Source organism: Trichomycterus rosablanca, chromosome 22 (genome assembly GCF_030014385.1).
Source record: "Trichomycterus rosablanca isolate fTriRos1 chromosome 22, fTriRos1.hap1, whole genome shotgun sequence".
Classification (NCBI taxonomy): domain Eukaryota; kingdom Metazoa; phylum Chordata; class Actinopteri; order Siluriformes; family Trichomycteridae; genus Trichomycterus; species Trichomycterus rosablanca.
Window position 1 is genome coordinate 16,012,091 of NC_086009.1, and position 22,255 is coordinate 16,034,345.

General features: G+C 40.0%; 2 protein-coding genes, 1 long non-coding RNA gene and 5 other non-coding genes across 9 annotated transcripts; 3 read left to right on the forward strand and 5 right to left on the reverse strand.

The window, feature by feature from the left end:
- Positions 1 to 289: 289 nt before the first annotated feature.
- Positions 290 to 409, forward strand: LOC134300427 (5S ribosomal RNA). Its single transcript, XR_010007352.1, has one exon. It is a non-coding gene; the product is annotated as a 5S ribosomal RNA (ribosomal RNA).
- Positions 410 to 696: 287 nt separating this feature from the next.
- LOC134300425 (5S ribosomal RNA) lies at positions 697 to 815 on the reverse strand. The gene has a single exon (XR_010007350.1). It is a non-coding gene; the product is annotated as a 5S ribosomal RNA (ribosomal RNA).
- A 788-nt stretch (positions 816 to 1,603) lies between these two features.
- LOC134300437 (5S ribosomal RNA) lies at positions 1,604 to 1,722 on the forward strand. Its single transcript, XR_010007359.1, has one exon. It is a non-coding gene; the product is annotated as a 5S ribosomal RNA (ribosomal RNA).
- A 2,057-nt stretch (positions 1,723 to 3,779) lies between these two features.
- ndel1b (nudE neurodevelopment protein 1-like 1b) lies at positions 3,780 to 13,051 on the forward strand. 2 transcript variants are annotated; one of them, XM_063018553.1, is made up of 9 exons: positions 3,780 to 3,889; positions 6,808 to 6,902; positions 8,333 to 8,486; positions 9,736 to 9,884; positions 10,034 to 10,170; positions 10,826 to 10,999; positions 11,242 to 11,333; positions 11,488 to 11,633; positions 11,836 to 13,051. In XM_063018553.1, the coding sequence occupies exons 2-9, from the start codon at positions 6,817 to 6,819 to the stop codon at positions 11,924 to 11,926; spliced, it is 1,029 nt and encodes a 342-aa protein (XP_062874623.1). In that variant the 5' UTR covers positions 3,780 to 3,889; positions 6,808 to 6,816; the 3' UTR covers positions 11,927 to 13,051. The 2 variants fall into 2 exon arrangements, with proteins under 2 accessions (XP_062874623.1, XP_062874625.1); XM_063018555.1 differs by lacking the exon at positions 3,780 to 3,889 and adding an exon at positions 4,032 to 4,084.
- On the reverse strand, positions 12,951 to 14,249 carry LOC134335914 (uncharacterized). The gene is made up of 4 exons (XR_010015662.1): positions 14,204 to 14,249; positions 13,995 to 14,105; positions 13,272 to 13,340; positions 12,951 to 13,182 (listed from the first exon to the last, which is right to left on the reverse strand). It is a non-coding gene; the product is annotated as an uncharacterized LOC134335914 (long non-coding RNA).
- An 845-nt stretch (positions 14,250 to 15,094) lies between these two features.
- On the reverse strand, positions 15,095 to 15,213 carry LOC134300448 (5S ribosomal RNA). The gene has a single exon (XR_010007369.1). It is a non-coding gene; the product is annotated as a 5S ribosomal RNA (ribosomal RNA).
- Positions 15,214 to 19,162: 3,949 nt separating this feature from the next.
- On the reverse strand, positions 19,163 to 20,379 carry LOC134300139 (medium-chain acyl-CoA ligase ACSF2, mitochondrial-like). Its single transcript, XM_062984803.1, has 4 exons — positions 20,283 to 20,379; positions 20,074 to 20,184; positions 19,484 to 19,552; positions 19,163 to 19,394 (listed from the first exon to the last, which is right to left on the reverse strand). Exons 1-4 carry the CDS (start codon positions 20,364 to 20,366, stop codon positions 19,344 to 19,346), a joined length of 315 nt encoding a protein of 104 aa, XP_062840873.1. The 5' UTR covers positions 20,367 to 20,379; the 3' UTR covers positions 19,163 to 19,343.
- Positions 20,380 to 21,177: 798 nt separating this feature from the next.
- LOC134300449 (5S ribosomal RNA) lies at positions 21,178 to 21,296 on the reverse strand. Its single transcript, XR_010007370.1, has one exon. It is a non-coding gene; the product is annotated as a 5S ribosomal RNA (ribosomal RNA).
- Between the last annotated feature and the right edge of the window lie 959 nt (positions 21,297 to 22,255).

The following is a 22,255-nucleotide window of genomic DNA, read 5'->3' on the forward strand; positions in this document are numbered from 1 at the left end:
TGAAAGCATACGATTTATTTTAAATAACTGATTGTAAAAATGTGTGTGGCTGAAATCCCTGAACTTGAACTTTAAGTATCAAAACATTGTGAGGAAAAGCAGTAGAATGTTACACCCAGATTTGCAGTCTGTAATTACTCACATTATTCTCAAACGATTCACTTTTGAGTTGTAAAGTACTATGAACCTGAGTTACCACCTAACAACATTTTATAATCACTGTTATAAATCACCAGTGCTATCGGCTAATGTAGCATCTTTAAATAGGGCCTTTTCTGCACTGCTTTTCGCTTATGGCCATACCACCCTGAGCACGCCCGATCTCGTCCGATCTCGAAAGCTAAAGCAGGATCGGGCCTGGTTAGTACTTGGATGGGAGACCGCCTGGGAATACCAGGTGCTGTAAGCTTTTCTTTTTTTTTCTTCCTAGGCTAAAATGATACATTAGTAAAATAATGCTTTTATAAAAACTACTCCTTTAAACAAACTGTACATTTATAAATTGGCCTTCTTTTGGATACAAGTGTAATTGCAGTCTTGCGCCATCTCGTGCTTCATAATGCTTGTATTGTTCACTGAAGCCTGAAATAAAACATATTTCTAAATGTACAGTTTGTTTAAAGGAGCAGTTTTTATAAAAGCATTATTTTACTAATGTATCATTTTTGTCTTAAAAAAAAAATAAATAAAAAAAAAAGCTTACAGCACCTGGTATTCCCAGGCGGTCTCCCATCCAAGTACTAACCAGGCCCGACCCTGCTTAGCTTCCGAGATCGGACGAGATCGGGCGTGCTCAGGGTGGTATGGCCGTAAGCGAAAGATAATGTAGAAAAGGCCCTATTTAAAGATGCTACATTAGCCGATAGCACTGGTGATTTATAACAGTGATTATAAAATATTGTTAGGTGGTAACTCAAGTTCATAGAACTTTACAACTCAAAAGTGAATCGTTTGAGAATAATGTGAGTAATTACAGACTGCAAATCTGGGTGTAACATTCTACTGATTTTCCTCACAATGTTTGCTTTTTAAGTCGTTTCTGGGATTTCAGCCACACTCGACAATCAGTTATATAAAATAAATCGTATGTTTTCAACAGTTTAAGGAAGGCTCTTTTCTGTTCCAGCATGACAGCATATTGTAACATCGTAATTTTTTAGACTTTTTTAGAGTTATGCTATTAAAGTACGTTATACACAGATAAGCCAAAACATGTCTAATATGCCGTCAAAACAGCACTGGTTTTGCCGAAGCATAAACATCTGAAGGAGCCATGTGATATCTGTTACCAGGACATATCAGCAGGTCCTTGAACTTCTGTGTTTTGCAAGTTGAATCCTGATGTCTACAGGTAAACAATGTACACATGCCCAGTCGTTCAAACGATCTTAGAGAAAACAGGATTTAATAAACCAGTGAACCATCTTCCATTGCTCCAATGTCCAGTTTTGATGCCTGCATTCCCAGTCTATATTTACTCACATTATTCACAAACGATTCACATTTGAGTTGCTTTAGCAATATTTTTAATCACCGTTATAAATCACCAAAACTTTCAGCTAATCTAGCATCTTTAAAATGGGTCGTTATAACTCCGTCTCTCGCTTACGGCCATACCACCCTGAGCACGCCCGATCTCGTCCGATCTCGGAAGCTAAGCAGGGTCGGGCCTGGTTAGTACTTGGATGGGAGACCGCCTGGGAATACCAGGTGCTGTAAGCTTTTCTTTTTTCTTCTAGGCTGAAATGATACATTAGTAAAATAATGCTTTCATAAACTACTTCTTTAAACAAACTGTACATTTATAATTATGTTTCATTTTCAGTGAACAATGTCAGCTATTGCATTGTAAAGCACAAGATGGCGCAAGACTGCAATTACACTTGTATCCATACACTATTTAGTGAAAAGGAAGTTAATAAATATAATGTATTAATATAAATGCATAAATGTCTCCAGCTAGCGTGTTAATTAGAGGACATTACAGTTGCTATTGTTTCTGAAAATAATGGTTTGACAGAATATTGTAACATTTGTAATGTGGGTCATTCTTACAGTTCGGTGTCTTTTGTGTCCCCAGTAGTGATCATTGTATTTATTAAATAACATTTTAAACAATACAATTTCTAAACACCTTACTGAAATAATTAACACCCCCCCCCCCATAAAATGACTGTATACATACTGTTTTTATCTTTTAGATACCAGAGGTTTTCCCATGTCCCCAGTGCTTTACATTCTGATTTGGTGATGGATACATGAGGTTTAATCATGAAATTACCTCAGTCTTTCATTGCTATTTAAAAGCTTTGCTTAAGTCCCTCTAAACCTTGGATTTTTTTTTTCTTTATGAGTTTCATTTTATTGCTGATTATAAGGGTTTTTCACAAGTCCCTCAAGTTGCTGTCCACCCTGTTATTACTTACTGTTGGCACGGTGGCTAGGGGGTAGCACTGTCGCCTCACAGCAAGAAGGTCCTGGGTTCGATCCCCAGGTGGGGCTGTCCGGGTCCTTTCTGTGTGGAGTTTGCATGTTCTCCCCGTGTCTGCGTGGGTTTCCTGCAGGCGCTTCGGTTTCCTCCCACAGTCCAAAAACATGCAAGTGAGGTGAATTGGAGACACTAAATTGTCTAAGACTGTGTTCGATGTAACCTTGTGTGAAGATAAACTACCGTTTCCTGTCATGAATGTAACCGAAAGTGTAAAACATGACATTAAAATCCTAATAAACAAACTACTGTTGCTTAAAATGAAGATCTGTTTTACATACTGACATCATTTCCTGGAGCTCACATGATCTTTTTAGAGGGAAAACAACTGTGGAAGATGAGTGGCTTATTAAACTCCTCATTTTAATGTTGTTTTTTCCACATTTTATCCTAAAAGTCTTATATGGTCAACCATAACATGTCCACCCTGTTATGGGATATATAAGAAAAAGCAACACGATTTGATCATTTTAAAAATTATCACACTAAAAAGCAGAGAATTCTTTGTCTGAATTCACTTTTATGCTAGCATGGTTTTGCTCACTTGCTAGCTAATGGCAAATTTTATGTCAGAATGTCCACCCTGTTATGGTCCACCCCTGTTACGACCTATTACGTAACAGGGTGGACGTCACAGTGTGTATGAGGTGCATGTTTAATTTAGCTTGACAAATATTAGTTTGGCAAAGTATAACGTGTTCTTTTTATAATAAAACATGAAAAACACATTAAAACAGTGTTTCATTTTCAAAACTTTTTAAGGTCCAAAAGGCACCCAATCCCATGAATGACCAATTTAATAGACATATTAAAAGTTATGCTATTAAAGCGCGTTACAGACAGATTAACCAAAACATGTGTAATATGTCAAAACAGCATATAGTCCAGTTGATGCCTGCATTCCCATTGTCGGTGCCTTCAGCGGTGGACAAGAGCTTTGCAGCCCCACACACAGGAGGGTTTGATGCACTGTGTTGTATTTATTGTAGGCCTTTTTGTATTTATTTTACTGTTTTTATCTACACTCTGTATAGTATATATTGCTGCTTCGGAAATAATTATACCTGCCCATAATGATATGCTCCTAGATTTACTTAAACCTTTATTGTTATTTTTATGCATCATATCTTTGCACAATAAAAAAACTTAAGTAAAATAAAATACAAAGAAGAAAAAAAAGTAAAAGTGGCTTGAATGGAGTGTGATTGCGAAATACAGTATGACGTCGACTGAGTCATCACCAGCGTCATTGCGTCACTGTACCGGAAAACGTGCGTGCTTTAAAAAAAAGCTCTGTAGCCGCGTTGGCGTTTCCTCCAGAGCTCAGCCGAGTCAGTCCGGGACTGTGATGTGCTGAGGATCTGATATCCTGATTTGACAGCGCGGACTGGGCATGAGAAGGTATGTGATGTTATGTTATGTTATTAAATACATTACTGAGATCGTGTTCGGCTGTGATTTTTGAGGTGTCACGCGAGCAGAGGTTTAAATGTAGCCGGTTAGCTGCGCGAGCTGTTGAGCTCGTGATGGAGCTGTTCTCGCGGCCTGGATTAACCGTCCTGATGCTCACTGGGACACTGAGCTAGCTGTGCTGTGGTACTGTGTGTTTGGTATTTTATCTACACAAAGTGTTTAAATACGGCTTGTTGTTTTAAAAATATAAACAAAAATATAAATTGTGTATTTAGCTAGAATAGCATGTACACTGTTGGTAGCTAGCCAGTTTTTCACTCAGGTTGGGTAAAGTCAACGGTTCTCAACTGGTGGGTCACGGGTGTGTATTTTATATTCTTTTAATAAACTTCATTAAAACTGGCGGTTATTAATTTTTAAATTTAATTGCGTTTAAACATTGCTGACTATTTAATTTTCTTTTTTTGGACCCTTTATGTAGTACTCTATAGCTTACATATACTGTACATGAATGTCAGTTTTGAAATTTCGGTTATTTCTGATTTTCTGTGACTGAATAATTAATCTCGTTTATTCCTAAATACTCATATTTATGGTTTTCTGAAAATATCCTGCATACAAAATAATCATACAGCAATTAAAATATTTAGTACAGTAGAAAGCTTTATAATGTCTTAATTGTCAGTGATTGTTTTTTTTTTTATAGCTAGTGACTTCTCTGTGCCCATAAAAACTGCATTGATTAGTGGATAAAAACCTAATCAGGGCATTGGTAGCACAAAAGTAGTGATTAGCAGGTGTCTGGTTCAAGCTCAACCACCTCCAAGTGGGCCCCTAACCCTCAATTGTTTTGCATTGTGTACACACACGCTGGTAGGTGACTTTGGATATAAAGTGTCTGTTGAGCACTGTAAACTGACTTGTTTAGATGGTGTGCTTTGAAGGAGAAGGTACTAAAACATTAGTGACACTGTCCTTATTTGCTACTTTTGTTATGTAATGTAGATAGATAGATAGATAGATAGATAGATAGATAGATAGATAGATAGATAGATAGATAGATAGATAGATAGATTTAATGTAGAAGAAACATAAAATAACCTGGTGTTAATAGGGAATAGGGAAAGTTGTTTTGCATATCATGTGATCACATGAGAAAAGTCAAGGAAACATACTACAATCATCTCCTGAGGATGCAAAATCTGTATTTTTTACCCATCATGTTTTCAATGTATAAAAGACTGACTTAAGAAGTGTGCATTCCAATCATTCAGTCACTAAAAAAGAAGAAGAAATGGAAATCCCCAAAATTGCATGAGTAGCATATTATTTACAAGGTTTTGTTAACTTTGGAAATGAAAGTCACAAACTTTTACAATTACAGTGCCACTTAATGTAATCATTATGCTTTATTTAGCATTATTATCATTCATTTGTAATTTTCCGTTGGGTTCAGTGCTACTCTGCATTACCTGGCACATGGCAAGAATACACCCTTTATGGTGCCTGGGTGGCACAGTGGTCTAACATGCTTTCACACCACTGCAGAGCGTTTCTACTCAAGAGTTCGCCGACCTAGCCGTGTTTGAAGGAGGGAATGTCGGACAGGGTCCCATTCCACTGCCGCTGTGCTATGCGATTTCTGGGACTGGTTAGTGCACCTGTGCAAGTTGGTGGCAAGTGATAAGAAGCAGCCACAGCCACCGGAGGTTGTGCAAGCAGCAGTGGATTCACAATCTGAATGGAAAAATTGGAAATTACTAGATTAGGAGATAAAGGGGGAAAATCCAGAAAAAAAAGAATACACCCTTTTCAAAATGTTTTTAATGCAAATGTTACTATTAGAATTTGATCACATTATTTCTGTCCCAAGTTAAGACGTTAGAGTTGGAATCCACTTTTTCCACTTTTTTAGGCAGTATGTTTATTGCTGCATAATAAACACTACATTAGAGGATTTCTTAATCCATTAAAAAACTTTTTAACACATTGCCAGTAAATATCCCAAGCATACTGGATTTATACAAGTCCACACTTTAAGCAGCAAAAATTTGTGACTAGTCAACAATTAAACTAAAAGAGTCTGTTGTTCTTTATCATCAGACACCAGTGTCCTTTTTGTTTCATAGCTGAAAATTCCTGGTTTGTGTATATTTGACCTGGTTAAAAATATCTGGTTGATGTAAACGTGAGCAGCCAGCGGCTTCTCCCAGGCTGCTCGTGTCCTGTTCTCTCAGCAGCATTTTGTTCCAGGAAATAATGTCATAAAAAAGGAATCTGGCCTCTCCTCCTCAAGTACCTCATTGGTCAGACACTGACTGAAAAATGCAGTAATGGAATTAGAGGAAAGTGACGTGTAACTTCCTGCTGTCCTTTCCTGTTTTCTGGTCTCTGTTTTTTTTCCACTGAAGCCAAAACTCTCTAAGTAGCAGACACATATTCTTCTACTCCATATAAACTTTGTCACTACTAGTATTTTCAAACTGTCCTGACTTAAGGGAATTGGTATAACAGACAGCGGTCTATTATGCTAGCCCACCACTGCTGAGATTGTGGTTCAAATCTCAGCAGGTACTGTCTGTTGGGTGTCTACACAGACATAACTGGCTATATCGGGGGTTAGAGGAGGTCTGGTGGCCAAGCCCCATGATAGATTGGTGTCCTGTCAGTGGATGAATTCCTTCCTTGTTCACAGTGTTTTGTGGAAACCGGTCCCACCACGAGCCTGACCAGGATTAAGTGATAGTAAACTATGAAAATGAATGAATAAATGATGAATAACCTTATCTTGAGATCACCAAATGTACATAGTCTAGCTTTTTTCATGTTTTGTGCATGTAAACGTTATTTAGTAAACATGACCAATCCACTTTATTTATTGGTTACTAACACTTACTTTTTTTCAGGCTTTCACTATGGAAACAGAGATGATGCCAAAATTCACCTCAAAAGATGAAGAAATTGAATACTGGAAGAATTTGTCCTTCAGGTACAAGAAAAGGTAGGCTGCTTATGACCGTTTTTTCCATATGATCTTGTAGTTTAGTCATGATAAGCTCATTGGAAACCCATTGTGTCCCATCTTCTCTGCGATGGGCTAATGCAGCTTTGTGTTTTTATTCCAACCAAGAAAGAGCAACAAATAATTAAAAAAGTCATTTAATTACATTTTTGTCATTTTACTTAAATGCAAATGTACTGGCTGGTTGGAGTCTACATACAGACATGATTAACCGTGTCTGGGGATGGGGGTGGCCCCATGTTGGATTAGGGTCCTGTCCAGGGTCTGATTCTGCCAGACCCACCGTAGCCTTGTTCAGTTTAAAGCAGTGGTTAAACATGAAAATAAATAAATGGATGTTACCATTGGGTGTGCCTAAAACACCTGACCTTGATAGACCCGGCTTCATTCTTTTAGCTTCTGCTATTTAACATTTGAAGCACACATTATAATAAAGTGAATTTCTTAAGCTTCAGTACAGACTATGAGACCATTGTGTACCTTTTCAGGCTTGCTCCACTAAATCAGTGCACTGTTTATATGTGCTGAAATCCTCATTGGTTTATCGCCCCTAAACTTGGGGCACAGGAAGTATTAAAACCACAAGAATGCTTTGAAGAGGCTTTGAAATTTTTTCGAATAGTTTTTTGGCTTTAGCATCAGGCGTATTTGCAGTGTGCTGTGTGTATTAAACAGTTATGACTTCCTTAACTGTTGGAAGGCTTGTAAGGAACAAAAGCAGGAGTCAAAACTAATGTTACAATTATTATAACAAAAAAACAAAATTTTCCTCGGAGTAACAAAGTATTTTATAACTTTCCTTTCTGACTGAAGACAAGGAAGTAAAGAGGAAATAAGCTACATTACACACACCCTTCCTGACAGAGAAAGCTGTTTGTCTTAAAATACCTTCTAAAAACAGCCTGCTTGCTTTTGTTTTTAGCTTCCTAACTACATTTCCCATTTAATCAGCTCCACTGTGACCTCTCACCTCTGACCTGAACAGAAGGTCTGTGCTCATCTGAACCCAGCTTTCGCACATTTTGCTGTTTTGGTCTGTTTATGTAACTGCACATTTGACCCAGCCTGTCCTGACATGAGGACTATGTACCTTACCAGAGTAAATTCCAGTAAAAGCTCAATGCATTGTTGCCATGTTTGGGTTCATGTCGGACTCTAGTTTTATTCTGGACTATTCAGCACTTTTTTTTGTGCCTGTAAATTTTGACTGGCTGTGAACGAGGCTCATTTGTTACTCATTATTCTAAGTAGGTACAGCTGTTAGCTCATAAATGAGCACGTGCCCCTCTTTTGTGTGAGATGAGTTTGCATGCAGTAGTCAGATTGCTGAGGTCAGATGCCAGATGGTCTGAGCCACAGTTCCTCCTGGGTATTGAGCATGACTGTTTTGGGTGTGCTCATCTCCACAGTTACAATGACGCCCAGGAGGAGCTGCAGGAGTTTCAGGAGGGTAGCCGTGAGCTAGAGGCGGAGCTGGAAGCTCAGCTTGGCCAGGCGGAACACCGCATCAGAGACCTGCAGGCTGAGAATCAGCGGCTGAAAAATGAAGTGGATAACCTGAAGGTATGTGTTTATGAATGCACTTACTTTTCCATCCTTCATATTTTATACAGTTTGTGCTTAATCAGGTTCAGTAAACTCACATTTCACCCAGAAAAGAAACAAGTGACATGACTTGGCAGAAAGTGTCTGTTGTGCTGTCTGGCTGGCTGCCCAGGACATGCTGTAAAATGCACAGAGGTAATCCCTTAGCGCTTTGTAATAGGCTGTCAGGAGCAAGTAGGAGAAACGTGGCATTGGGAAGCTTTTTAATGAGGCAATGTTTTCAGTACAAGGCTTTAAAATTGTATTTTTAGGGGCCAAGGAGCTTGTCCACTTAATAAATATAGAGCTAATCTATTGGTTATTTTAGTAATAGTTTGGTTGTCTATTTACGGGCACTCGGGTGGTGCAGCGACAAATTACACTAGCTAACTACCGCTGGGTTCCAGGGTTCGAATTCCCAGCAATGCTATCAGCCAATTGGGCGTCTACATGCAGATAAGAATTGGCTATGCCTAAGAGGGGCTGAGGCCCGACATCGGATTGACATCCTGTCTGTGGTGTGTTCCCACAGCGACTCTTGTACCCTTTTAGAACTGTTAGTCTAGCTGCTGTATCATTACACTGATGTGCATTTTAAAGTGTTCAGAATTGGATACTGTTTAGAACCCTGGATTCTATTACTTACTGTTTGGGACACTGGTTAATTAATAAAAACAAACCACATATCAGTATGTTTAACGTCCGGGTGTTTGAATCTCATGCTGGGCTCACGAATACAGAAGGTGCATGGCGTAACATGAACCTAGCCATTGGTGGGACACACATTAGTGCACCCTTAGTGCCAGTCCCAAGCTATTTAAGGGCAGCTGATGTAAAAACTATATGATATATGATCCGTTGTGGCAACCCCTAACAGGAGCAGTCAAAAGGAATTATTCAATATTTAAATAATATGTTGGGCTGTACACACATCCACCAGCGCTCCTGTGTCTCATATATCACTCTGCCTTTAAAGTAAAGCAGTACATCAGTACACTATGTAGTACTTATTCTTGATGGATAAATAACATAATATAGGATCACGGTGTGAACTTTGTTCTGATTTCAGAATTGCACTCACGGGTCAGGTCATGGTTGCTTAGTGTGCACTAGGCTTGAAAGAGTGCCAGATGCCCATTTACCCCTATTTACTGCACTCACTTTTGGCATGGTTTCCAGCTCTCTGATTCTCTCTTTTTAATGTGCTTGGTTGTGTTGTGTTGTGCAGGAGAAACTGGAGCAGCAGTATGCACAGAGCTATAAGCAGATCTCTATGCTGGAGGATGACCTGGGCCAGACACGCTGCATAAAGGAGCAGCTGCACAAATATGTCAGGGAGCTAGAGCAGGCCAATGATGACCTGGAGAGAGCAAAGAGGTACACACACACACACACACACACTGCGCTTCAAATTAAGCAGTTTTTTTTATTTGTTTTTGGTCCTTGTTTTTGGTCCTTGTTTTTATGGACTTTGCAAATACAATTATACCATTTCTGAATGTTGCATGCCTGTTTGATTTGTACAGGGCAACCATTACATCTTTGGAAGACTTTGAGCAGCGACTAAACCAGGCTATTGAGAGAAATGCATTCCTGGAAAGTGAGCTGGATGAGAAGGAGTCTTTGCTGGTGTCTGTGCAGAGACTAAAGGATGAGGCCAGAGGTAAAATGCACTGGTCTACTCAGTACTACTGTACAACCCTGCCTGTCCAGGTCCGAATATTAACCCAGTGTTATTAAAGCTCTTAAAAACCACAACTACAACACTTTTGTATATAAAAATGCACTACTATTTAAAAATTCAGAAGGCACAGCAGTCAAATGTGCTAGCCCACAATCTATTACAGTTGCAAATTGGCAAACTATTGTAACTGTACCTTACTGGCTTTCTCATTGCTGCTGCACATGTGTTCGTGGCTTGCTGTGTGATGCACCTGCGTGAGGGGTGGGGAACTCACTGTTCATGACATGTCTGTCTGTAAGAATCTGCCACTGGTGGGTGAAAAAGAAGCAGCCAGAGACAGCAGACGTGCTAGTGGTTGTGACTGTATGTGATTCTCCTTGATCAGGGCAGTGGAGATAGAAGTGGCAGAGGTATTAAAATTGGGTAAATGACCAACTAAATTGTGAGGGGAAATAAATAAGATCAGTGTAGTTCACATGATGAATCCCCACAGATGTACAGAACATGAATGACCTGCTGGCATTGTCTTTGTACTAAGTACCACAGGTCTCAGAACTGATTTGACAGCGTGTGGTCGTGATGTTTGCACTTATCACTCTGTGTTAATTATTATTGACTTTTTGTGTTTTTGCAGACCTAAGGCAGGAGCTGGCTGTCCGAGAGAGAACATCAGATAACACCAGAATGTCCGCACCAAGCTCTCCAACTCTGGACTCGGACAAAATAGACACCGCTGTTCAAGCGTCCCTGTCTCTTCCAGCTACACCAGTAGGCAAGACCATTGAGCATCCATTCATGAATCAAAAAGGTATAGAACTGTTTCCCTCCCAGACCTTCCCACCCTTATCAGTACTCATTTTCTGTTAAATTTGTGCTACATTATTATTTGTTGCTTAATCAATAATGTATCATTATTATCAGTGAATTAACTATAGGCAAGCACGTTTCTTAGTATCATGTAGGGGTGGGAGAGATACTGGTGGGAATTTGGCTATGTTTTTTTCCTCATTTAATAAATGTATTTATTATATTTATTATATATTGTTCTAGCATTGACCAATGGCTGTGGAAATTCTCCGCTCACCCCCTCCGCTCGGATTTCCGCCCTCAACATTGTTGGCGATTTGCTGAGGAAAGTCGGGGTAAATACTTCAATTCTTTCCTTTAAAGTGGCAGCTTGTACCATTTTAAAGAAAAAAACCTAGTCTCTCTCAGCTATGCAGAGCATCATGTAGCAGACAGGTGTCCTCACAGTGGGCAAGACTAATCGCTGTGTGCATTTCCCCACATCCACAGGCACTGGAGTCCAAGCTTGCTGCCTGTAGGAACTTCGCCAAGGATCAGGCAGCCAGGAAAAATTACAGCACAGAGAATGGCAACCTGATCAACAGCAATGCCACAAAGTTCTCTCATTCACTCCACACGACATATTTTGACAAAGCGTGAGTAGTCCAAGCTTGTTCTTTCATTTCTGTGCTGTGTATATGTATTTGTGTCATGCTTTTAACATTGGTGAATCCTTAAAGCAGCTTCACAGTGGTCCCAGGCCATTATGGCTGCACGTGCCACTCAGTCACAGATTCTGACTGAAACAAACAAAATCCACTGGATAATTGTGTATTGATTATATTATTGATTTTGCAGGAATATGAATGGACTGGACCCTGGAGCTCTGAATGGAATGACGACCCAGCGAGCTGTGTCCCCTCCTGGTGTGCTACCACTCAGTGTGTGAAAGACCCACCTGCTGGTTCCACGCAAAGCCCTGGACAGCAAATGGACGGACACTTGAAACCGTGTGTGCGCGTGTGCAGTCATGTGAGGCTGCGTAGTTGTAATGATGTGCCTTGTGTGTCTGGCAGATGCATGTCGGTCACAGCAGCACATATTAGTCTGTTAGTTCTGAGCTCGGTTCCGAAAAGGTCTTGTTTCCCACTTTTTTTTTTTTTTACTTGAAGCCCGCTTAATGACAAAGGGGCCCAAATGGCCACTGCTAGTTTTGGTTCTAATGTGTTGCACAAGGGGATTTAGTTTCTGGTTAGAATCATACATCTGAAAAGGCGATATGAAGAAAATACTTACAGTATATACCTCCTGACTGAGTTAGTTTTGTGGTTTTGGATACTTTGCACTGAGCAGTGGGTCATTGACCCCGTTGGCCTTTCAACAATGTGTAGAATGATCCCTTGCTTTTTAAATGGGACTATTTCAAACATAAGCTGGTTTGTGTCAGCCCCTGGATAAACTAATAGCAATTTGCATATATAAACTGACTTTTACTGTACATTAGCTTTGGGCAGTTAGTACAGTATAAAAGTGTGCTGTCCACAGCTAACTACACTACTAGTCACTGTAGTATCCTAGCTTACAATGGTTAACATGGGTTGAAAAAAATACTGTTTTATTTGTCATTCTGTGGTAATGTAAACTGGTTTTGATGCAGTGTTGTTGAAGTATACCGATCGATAAATTGTTAATGGCTGTGTGAACGTCTAACCCACGTGCTTTATAGCTCGCTGGTGGGTTTTAAGTTTAGTTTATTTACTTTACTCAGTTTTCTCTATCATCTCTGCTTACCAAATCCACCCAGTTTTGAAGCACTTTTTTTGCCCCAATAGTATTAGAGTTCATTAAGTTATTACGCACTCTTGACGGTTTGCCTTGTCACATGTATATAGGTTTGTGAAAACTACGTTTTGCCCAGGAAAACTGTAAATACCAAATCTGGGCCTGACAGCTTTATTTATTTATTTCAGATTCTTTATGGCATGTTTTGAGAGAGTGAATTTTACATATTGTACAATGTTTCAAATAATATCATGATCAAACGGTTTGTCCAATAAAGTATAACACCTATTAATGAGACGTCGAGACATTCATATGTTAAACAAGTGCATAAGACTGGCAGGTGTGTAGGTTCCTCGTTTGACAGTCATCACATCACAGTCCCAGCCTCTTCTCCATTTCTGCACGCAGTTTATTTTTCTGGATCTTGAAGGAAAACACAGGTATTAGTCTGTTTCTTGTCTCACTGCGCCTATTTGTGACTTTTTTGATAGTAACACTAGATAGGAATTTACCTTTCCAGAGGCAGTGAGTGGATAACTTTCTACAAACATTACGTAATGTGGGATCTTGAAGTAGGATATCTGCAATACATAAATGGGTAACCTTAAGTCAAAAAATCTTAAAAATGGGTTTTAATTTCCTTACATTTTCATAAACAGCTTTATCATGGCAGGATCCTGACCAGTTTGATCTGGGGAACTCTGGGTGCAAGGCAGGAATACCCTTGGCTGTACACCGATCTATTGCAGGGTTTTGGCTAATTCTGCCTGAGACATAGCCAATTATGTCTGTGTAGACTGGTTGATAGCACAGAAGAGCTTCAAACCAGGATCTCTGTGGTAGTGGGTTAGCATAATACATTATTATATAATTAAATAGTTGTAAGTAATAATATAAAATTAATATTAGTATAATAACTTAAGCTGTGGTAGCTGGATCCACTTAAAGGCTCAGTCTTTGCAAGCCAAGATGGGCAGTGGTTCACTAAACTTTGGATAGAATTGTCAAATGGTGCTGTAGTCAGAGGAGTCCAAGTTTTAGCTTGTTTTTGGAAAAAATTAATATGTGACTGGGTTTTAAGAGACATGCTTCCATCAAGGCAAAATCTTTTCCTGTGAAGCCCATGATTATTTTTGTAAGATGACACCAGGCAATGCTGTTATATTGACAATGTTTGTCAAATTATTTTAGCTTACTTTTTTATTGTGACCACAGTAAGAGGTCAATTCTGTTACCTGGTCTTTGCAGTACGCCTTGATTTCCTCCTCAGTGCAGTGCTCTCCCTCTGCCACCTTTATACAGGCACAAACCTGCTCCCCCATCCTCTCATCTTTCACACCAACAACCTGTGGAATTTAAGCAGAGAAAAGTTCTACAGTATCCCTTAAAATGCTGCTTTTATGCTTCTGTGTGGTGTAACAGGGCTATGACCAGCGTCATCTACCTGCACCTCTGTCACTTTTGGATGAGTGTAGAGAAACCGCTCGACCTCAGCTGGGAAAATCTTCTCCCCTCCACGGCTAATCATATCCTTTATTCGACCCTCAATACGGCAGTACCCATTTCCATCCAGGCTGGCGGTGTCTCTGTACAGAGTGCAAAAGAAATTAAATGATGAATGTTTCATGGCCATTATTACGCGTGAGTGTTGTCAGTGACATGAAGGGTCAGATCTAAACCATGTATAATAAAAGATCTTACCCCGTCTTGTACCAGCCATCACTGGAGATACTCTCTCGTGTTTTGTCAGGCTCATCCCAGTAACCCAGCATGACACAGTAGCCTCGAATGAGTAGTTCTCCTGGCTGTCCAAGAGGAAGTGGTTTTCCAGATGATGGCTCCACCACCATTGCCTGGCAAACAGAGTGGATATCTTTGCACCTCCAGGTAAGACATTTTTCAGCCACACTTTTCAAAGGTAGAGGGTAGATAGCTAAACCTGTATAGTTTTTGGGGTTATGGAGCACTCTTGGCATGGCAGTGAAACCCACAGTTTATATACTCACAAAGGGCATTTCATTATATTTCATAGCTGTTTTTGTTTATGATCTTACCAACTGCATTTTTCCTCTTTTGTCCTGTTATGAATTTTCATAAAGTGTAAAACATGACCTTAAAATCCTAACTACTAAATGAATACATGTAGATGGTTGTGGCTAGTGGCAGAAAGTGTCTTTGGTCTAAAAAACTAAACACTCCTCAGTCAATAGTTAAAATACCAGTCCATAGTTAAAAACATTATCTGACCTCTGCTCAACACGTTGAAATAAAACTGTAACACTTAATGGAAATAAAACTGTCTATTAACCAAAAAAGCAGACCACAAATAAAAAAAAGCTTACAGCACCTGGTATTCCCAGGCGGTCTCCCATCCAAGTACTAACCAGGCCCGACCCTGCTTAGCTTCCGAGATCGGACGAGATCGGGCGTGCTCAGGGTGGTATGGCCGTAAGCGAAAGATAATGTAGAAAAGGCCCTATTTGAAGAGACAAGTTAATACTCTGGTCTTTTATTATTACGTGTCTTGAATGCAATGAGCTGGGCAAATCGATATAATGTTGTATTGATTCTCTGTGAGCTCTAATTAAATAAAGATAGGACGATCCGTTCGTTTGTTCAGATTTACGCTTTCTTACACTTTTCTAACCAGCCATGCCAGTGCAGTGCCACCTGCTGGTGAAGAGTGAAACAGCAGCGCAGGGGAGAAACTATCAAGCGAGTCGTGTCCACTTATTACACTTATTACCCCTGTCCTTTTCTGCTAATGTTTCCTTTTCTATTATTTGATTCAGATTCACTTCTGAATCACTTCTCAGCTTCTTTTTACATAATAACATGACACATATAACACGACACATAATATGACACTGTACAGCTAGGACACTGCCTTAATGTTTGGAAAAGATGCGTTACAATTGTGATGCATTAAAAGTTGTCATATACACCTTCATCATGGATTTTAGTGCTGGCGTGCTATTACAGTAATTACGGTTATTGACATCGTATGCAAGAGTTTTGCACCTGCCCTCCAGGTTTGTCTTGCAGGAGGTTTGTCTTTTAGCAGTCTCCTGTTTGTATATGTGAAGCACCCCATGGATTTGACTTGTGTTGTACGGATGGACATTTTTTTACTGTATGACTGTAGTAAACTGGGTGTGATTAACCACAGTGGTGCGTCGCATGTGTACTTGTTTAACAAGTAAAGCACCTCATGGAGTCTTACCTCTTCAGGTAAGTGTGCATTTGTTCCAACACAAGAGGGCGCTATTGGCAATGTTATTGTATGTATGTGTCTTTTTTGGATGCAGTAGAACCAGTAAGTGCGATGCACTGCATTGATGTTACCAATTCAACTGCTTATTGTGATATGTTTCAATTTGGTGTAACCTATATTTTCTGAAAATTTTCACTTTTTGCCCTGTGCTAACTTTTTTATGAATGTTTGCAAACATTACATTTGAAATACTAAGTCATTTGTTTTGTAGTTTTGGCAGTTAAAGGTTCAAGAGAATTAAACATTACATTTTGTTTTATTGCATTTTCCAAAATCTCCCAGTTTATCTAAAAATGAGGTATTTTACCTTGTTATTTTAGCATTCAGTTATAGTTTTTCTGTGTGATTTGTGTAACCCTATCAAGATGCTACTGTGTCAGCTTTACCTGTAGATAATAGTCCACCATCCAATAATATCTGGTAAACTGTGGTCCTATAATGTCCCCTTTCCAGTGACCGATTAGGGTTGACAAAATGTGCATAAAAAATATGTTATTTTTCCTGTTTGAATGGCTGACAGGTACAGTACATATACCTAATATAATGGACGGACACTTGAAACCATGTGAGCGTGTGTGTGCGCGTGTGCAGTCATGTGAGGCTGCGTAGTTGTAATGATGTGCCTTGTGTGTCTGGCAGATGCATGTCGGTCACAGCAGCACATATTAGTCTGTTAGTTCTGAGCTCGGTTACGAAAAGGTCTTGTTTCCCACTTTTTTTTTTTTTACTTGAAGCCCGCTTAATGACAAAGGGGCCCAAATGGCCACTGCTAGTTTTGGTTCTAATGTGTTGCACAAGGGGATTTAGTTTCTGGTTAGAATCATACATCTGAAAAGGCGATATGAAGAAAATACTTACAGTATATACCTCCTGACTGAATTAGTTTTGTGGTTTTGGATACTTTGCACTGAGCAGTGGGTCATTGACCCCGTTGGCCTTTCAACAATGTGTAGAATGATCCCTTGCTTTTTAAATGGGACTATTTCAAACATAAGCTGGTTTGTGTCAGCCCCTGGATAAACTAATAGCAATTTGCATATACAGTGTATCACAAAAGTGAGTACACCCCTTACATTTCTGCAAATATTTCATTATATTTTTTCATGGAACAACACTATAGACATGAAACTTGGATATAACTTAGAGTAGTCAGTGTACAGCTTGTATAGCAGTGTAGATTTACTGTCTTCTGAAAATAACTCAACACACAGCCATTAATGTCTAAATAGCTGGCAACATAAGTGAGTACACCCCACAGTGAACATGTCCAAATTGTGCCCAAATGTGTCGTTGTCCCTCTCTGGTGTCATGTGTCAAGGTCCCAGGTGTGAATGGGGAGCAGGGCTGTTAAATTTGGTGTTTTGGGTACAATTCTCTCATACTGGCCACTGGATATTCAACATGGCACCTCATGGCAAAGAACTCTCTGAGGATGTGAGAAATAGAATTGTTGCTCTCCACAAAGATGGCCTGGGCTATAAGAAGATTGCTAACACCCTGAAACTGAGCTACAGCATGGTGGCCAAGGTCATACAGCGGTTTTCCAGGACAGGTTCCACTCGGAACAGGCTTCGCCAGGGTCGACCAAAGAAGTTGAGTCCACGTGTTCGGCGTCATATCCAGAGGTTGGCTTTAAAAAATAGACACATGAGTGCTGCCAGCATTGCTGCAGAGGTTGAAGACGTGGGAGGTCAGCCTGTCAGTGCTCAGACCATACGCCGCACACTGCATCAACTCGGTCTGCATGGTCGTCATCCCAGAAGGAAGCTGACACACAAGAAAGCCCGCAAACAGTTTGCTGAAGACAAGCAGTCCAAGAACATGGATTACTGGAATGCCCTATGGTCTGACGAGACCAAGATAAACTTGTTTGGCTCAGATGGTGTCCAGCATGTGTGGCGGCGCCCTGGTGAGAAGTACCAAGACAACTGTATCTTGCCTACAGTCAAGCATGGTGGTGGTAGCATCATGGTCTTGGGCTGCATGATTGTTGCTGGCACTGGGGAGCTGCAGTTCATTGAGGGAAACATGAATTCCAACATGTACTGTGACATTCTGAAACAGAGCATGATCCCCTCCCTTCGAAAACTGGGCCTCATGGCAGTTTTCCAACAGGATAACGACCCCAAACACAACCTCCAAGATGACAACTGCCTTGCTGAGGAAGCTGAAGGTAAAGGTGATGGACTAAACCCAATTGAGCACCTGTGGCGCATCCTCAAGTGGAAGGTGGAGGAGTTCAAGGTGTCTAACATCCACCAGCTCCGTGATGTCATCATGGAGGAGTGGAAGAGGATTCCAGTAGCAACCTGTGCAGCTCTGGTGAATTCCATGCCCAGGAGGGTTAAGGCAGTGCTGGATAATAATGGTGGTCACACAAAATATTGACACTTTGGGCACAATTTGGACATGTTCACTGTGGGGTGTACTCACTTATGTTGCCAGCCATTTAGACATTAATGGCTGTGTGTTGAGTTATTTTCAGAAGACAGTAAATCTACACTGCTATACAAGTTGTACACTGACTACTCCAAGTTATATCCAAGTCTCATTTCTATAGTGTTGTCCCATGAAAAGATATAATAAAATATTTGCAGAAATGTGAGGAATGTACTCACTTTTGTGATACACTGTATAAACTGACTTTTACTGTACATTAGCTTTGGGCAGTTAGTACAGTATAAAAGTGTGCTGTCCACAGCTAACTACACTACTAGTCACTGTAGTATCCTAGCTTACAATGGTTAACATGGGTTGAAAAAAATACTGTTTTATTTGTCATTCTGTGGTAATGTAAACTGGTTTTGATGCAGTGTTGTTGAAGTATACCGATCGATAAATTGTTAATGGCTGTGTGAACGTCTAACCCACGTGCTTTATAGCTCGCTGGTGGGTTTTAAGTTTAGTTTATTTACTCTACTCAGTTTTCTCTATCATCTCTGCTTACCAAATCCACCCAGTTTTGAAGCACTTTTTTTGCCCCAATAGTATTAGAGTTCATTAAGTTATTACGCACTCTTGACGGTTTGCCTTGTCACATGTATACAGGTTTGTGAAAACTACGTTTTGCCCAGGAAAACTGTAAATACCAAATCTGGGCCTGACAGCTTTATTTATTTATTTCAGATTCTTTATGGCATGTTTTGAGAGAGTGAATTTTACATATTGTACAATGTTTCAAATAATATCATGATCAAACGGTTTGTCCAATAAAGTATAACACCTATTAATGAGACGTCGAGACATTCATATGTTAAACAAGTGCATAAGACTGGCAGGTGTGTAGGTTCCTCGTTTGACAGTCATCACATCACAGTCCCAGCCTCTTCTCCATTTCTGCACGCAGTTTATTTTTCTGGATCTTGAAGGAAAACACAGGTATTAGTCTGTTTCTTGTCTCACTGCGCCTATTTGTGACTTTTTTGATAGTAACACTAGATAGGAATTTACCTTTCCAGAGGCAGTGAGTGGATAACTTTCTACAAACATTACGTAATGTGGGATCTTGAAGTAGGATATCTGCAATACATAAATGGGTAACCTTAAGTCAAAAAATCTTAAAAATGGGTTTTAATTTCCTTACATTTTCATAAACAGCTTTATCATGGCAGGATCCTGACCAGTTTGATCTGGGGAACTCTGGGTGCAAGGCAGGAATACCCTTGGCTGTACACCGATCTATTGCAGGGTTTTGGCTAATTCTGCCTGAGACATAGCCAATTATGTCTGTGTAGACTGGTTGATAGCACAGAAGAGCTTCAAACCAGGATCTCTGTGGTAGTGGGTTAGCTTTACTTTGGATAGAATTGTCAAATGGTGCTGTAGTCAGAGGACTCCAAGTTTTAGCTTGTTTTTGGAAAAAATTAATATGTGACTGGGTTTTAAGAGACATGCTTCCATCAAGGCAAAATCTTTTCCTGTGAAGCCCATGATTATTTTTGTAAGACGACACCAGGCAATGCTGTTATATTGACAATGTTTGTCAAATTATTTTAGCTTACTTTTTTATTGTGACCACAGTAAGAGGTCAATTCTGTTACCTGGTCTTTGCAGTACGCCTTGATTTCCTCCTCAGTGCAGTGCTCTCCCTCTGCCACCTTTATACAGGCACAAACCTGCTCCCCCATCCTCTCATCTTTCACACCAACAACCTGTGGAATTTAAGCAGAGAAAAGTTCTACAGTATCCCTTAAAATGCTGCTTTTATGCTTCTGTGTGGTGTAACAGGGCTATGACCAGCGTCATCTACCTGCACCTCTGTCACTTTTGGATGAGTGTAGAGAAACCGCTCGACCTCAGCTGGGAAAATCTTCTCCCCTCCACGGCTAATCATATCCTTTATTCGACCCTCAATACGGCAGTACCCATTTCCATCCAGGCTGGTGGTGTCTCTGTACAGAGTGCAAAAGAAATTAAATGATGAATGTTTCATGGCCATTATTACGCGTGAGTGTTGTCAGTGACATGAAGGGTCAGATCTAAACCATGTATAATAAAAGATCTTACCCCGTCTTGTACCAGCCATCACTGGAGATACTCTCTCGTGTTTTGTCAGGCTCATCCCAGTAACCCAGCATGACACAGTAGCCTCGAATGAGTAGTTCTCCTGGCTGTCCAAGAGGAAGTGGTTTTCCAGATGATGGCTCCACCACCATTGCCTGCCAAACAGAGTGGATATCTTTGCACCTCCAGGTAAGACATTTTTCAGCCACACTTTTCAAAGGTAGAGGGTAGATAGCTAAACCTGTATAGTTTTTGGGGTTATGGAACACTCTTGGCATGGCAGTGAAACCCACAGTTTATATACTCACAAAGGGCATTTCATTATATTTCATAGCTGTTTTTGTTTATGATCTTACCAACTGCATTTTTCCTCTTTTGTCCTGTTATGAATTTTCATAAAGTGTAAAACATGACCTTAAAATCCTAACTACTAAATGAATACATGTAGATGGTTGTGGCTAGTGGCAGAAAGTGTCTTTGGTCTAAAAAAAACTAAACACTCCTCAGTCAATAGTTAAAATACCAGTCCATAGTTAAAAACATTATCTGACCTCTGCTCAACACGTTGAAATAAAACTGTAACACTTAATGGAAATAAAACTGTCTATTAACCAAAAAAGCAGACCACAAATAAAAAAAAAAGCTTACAGCACCTGGTATTCCCAGGCGGTCTCCCATCCAAGTACTAACCAGGCCCGACCCTGCTTAGCTTCCGAGATCGGACGAGATCGGGCGTGCTCAGGGTGGTATGGCCGTAAGCGAAAGACAATGTAGGAAAGGCCCTATTTGAAGAGACAAGTTAATACTCTGGTCTTTTATTATTACGTGTCTTGAATGCAATGAGCTGGGCAAATCGATATAATGTTGTATTGATTCTCTGTGAGCTCTAATTAAATAAAGATAGGACGATCCGTTCGTTTGTTCAGATTTACGCTTTCTTACACTTTTCTAACCAGCCATGCCAGTGCAGTGCCACCTGCTGGTGAAGAGTGAAACAGCAGCGCAGGGGAGAAACTATCAAGCGAGTCGTGTCCACTTATTACACTTATTACCCCTGTCCTTTTCTGCTAATGTTTCCTTTTCTATTATTTGATTCAGATTCACTTCTGAATCACTTCTCAGCTTCTTTTTACATAATAACATGACACATATAACACGACACATAATATGACACTGTACAGCTAGGACACTGCCTTAATGTTTGGAAAAGATGCGTTACAATTGTGATGCATTAAAAGTTGTCATATACACCTTCATCATGGATTTTAGTGCTGGCGTGCTATTACAGTAATTACGGTTATTGACATCGTATGCAAGAGTTTTGCACCTGCCCTCCAGGTTTGTCTTGCAGGAGGTTTGTCTTTTAGCAGTCTCCTGTTTGTATATGTGAAGCACCCCATGGATTTGACTTGTGTTGTACGGATGGACATTTTTTTACTGTATGACTGTAGTAAACTGGGTGTGATTAACCACAGTGGTGCGTCGCATGTGTACTTGTTTAACAAGTAAAGCACCTCGTGGAGTCTTACCTCTTCAGGTAAGTGTGCATTTGTTCCAACACAAGAGGGCGCTATTGGCAATGTTATTGTATGTATGTGTCTTTTTTGGATGCAGTAGAACCAGTAAGTGCGATGCACTGCATTGATGTTACCAATTCAACTGCTTATTGTGATATGTTTCAAATTGGTGTAACCTATATTTTCTGAAAACTTTCACTTT

Excerpts from the sequence above, each read along its gene's own strand:
- ndel1b (XM_063018553.1), top strand. The coding sequence starts at position 6,817 with ATGGAAACAGAGATGATGCCAAAATTCACCTCAAAAGATGAAGAAATT. Across the intron at positions 6,903-8,332 it reads TCCTTCAGGTACAAGAAAAG|TTACAATGACGCCCAGGAGG; the intron begins GTAGGCTGCTTA and ends TCATCTCCACAG. Across the intron at positions 11,634-11,835 it reads ACGACATATTTTGACAAAGC|GAATATGAATGGACTGGACC; the intron begins GTGAGTAGTCCA and ends TTGATTTTGCAG.
- LOC134300139 (XM_062984803.1), bottom strand. The coding sequence starts at position 20,366 with ATGATTAGCCGTGGAGGGGAGAAGATTTTCCCAGCTGAGGTCGAGCGG. Across the intron at positions 20,185-20,282 it reads CAAAAGTGACAGAGGTGCAG|GTTGTTGGTGTGAAAGATGA; the intron begins GTAGATGACGCT and ends TAAATTCCACAG. Across the intron at positions 19,395-19,483 it reads CACTCACTGCCTCTGGAAAG|ATCCAGAAAAATAAACTGCG; the intron begins GTAAATTCCTAT and ends TTTTCCTTCAAG.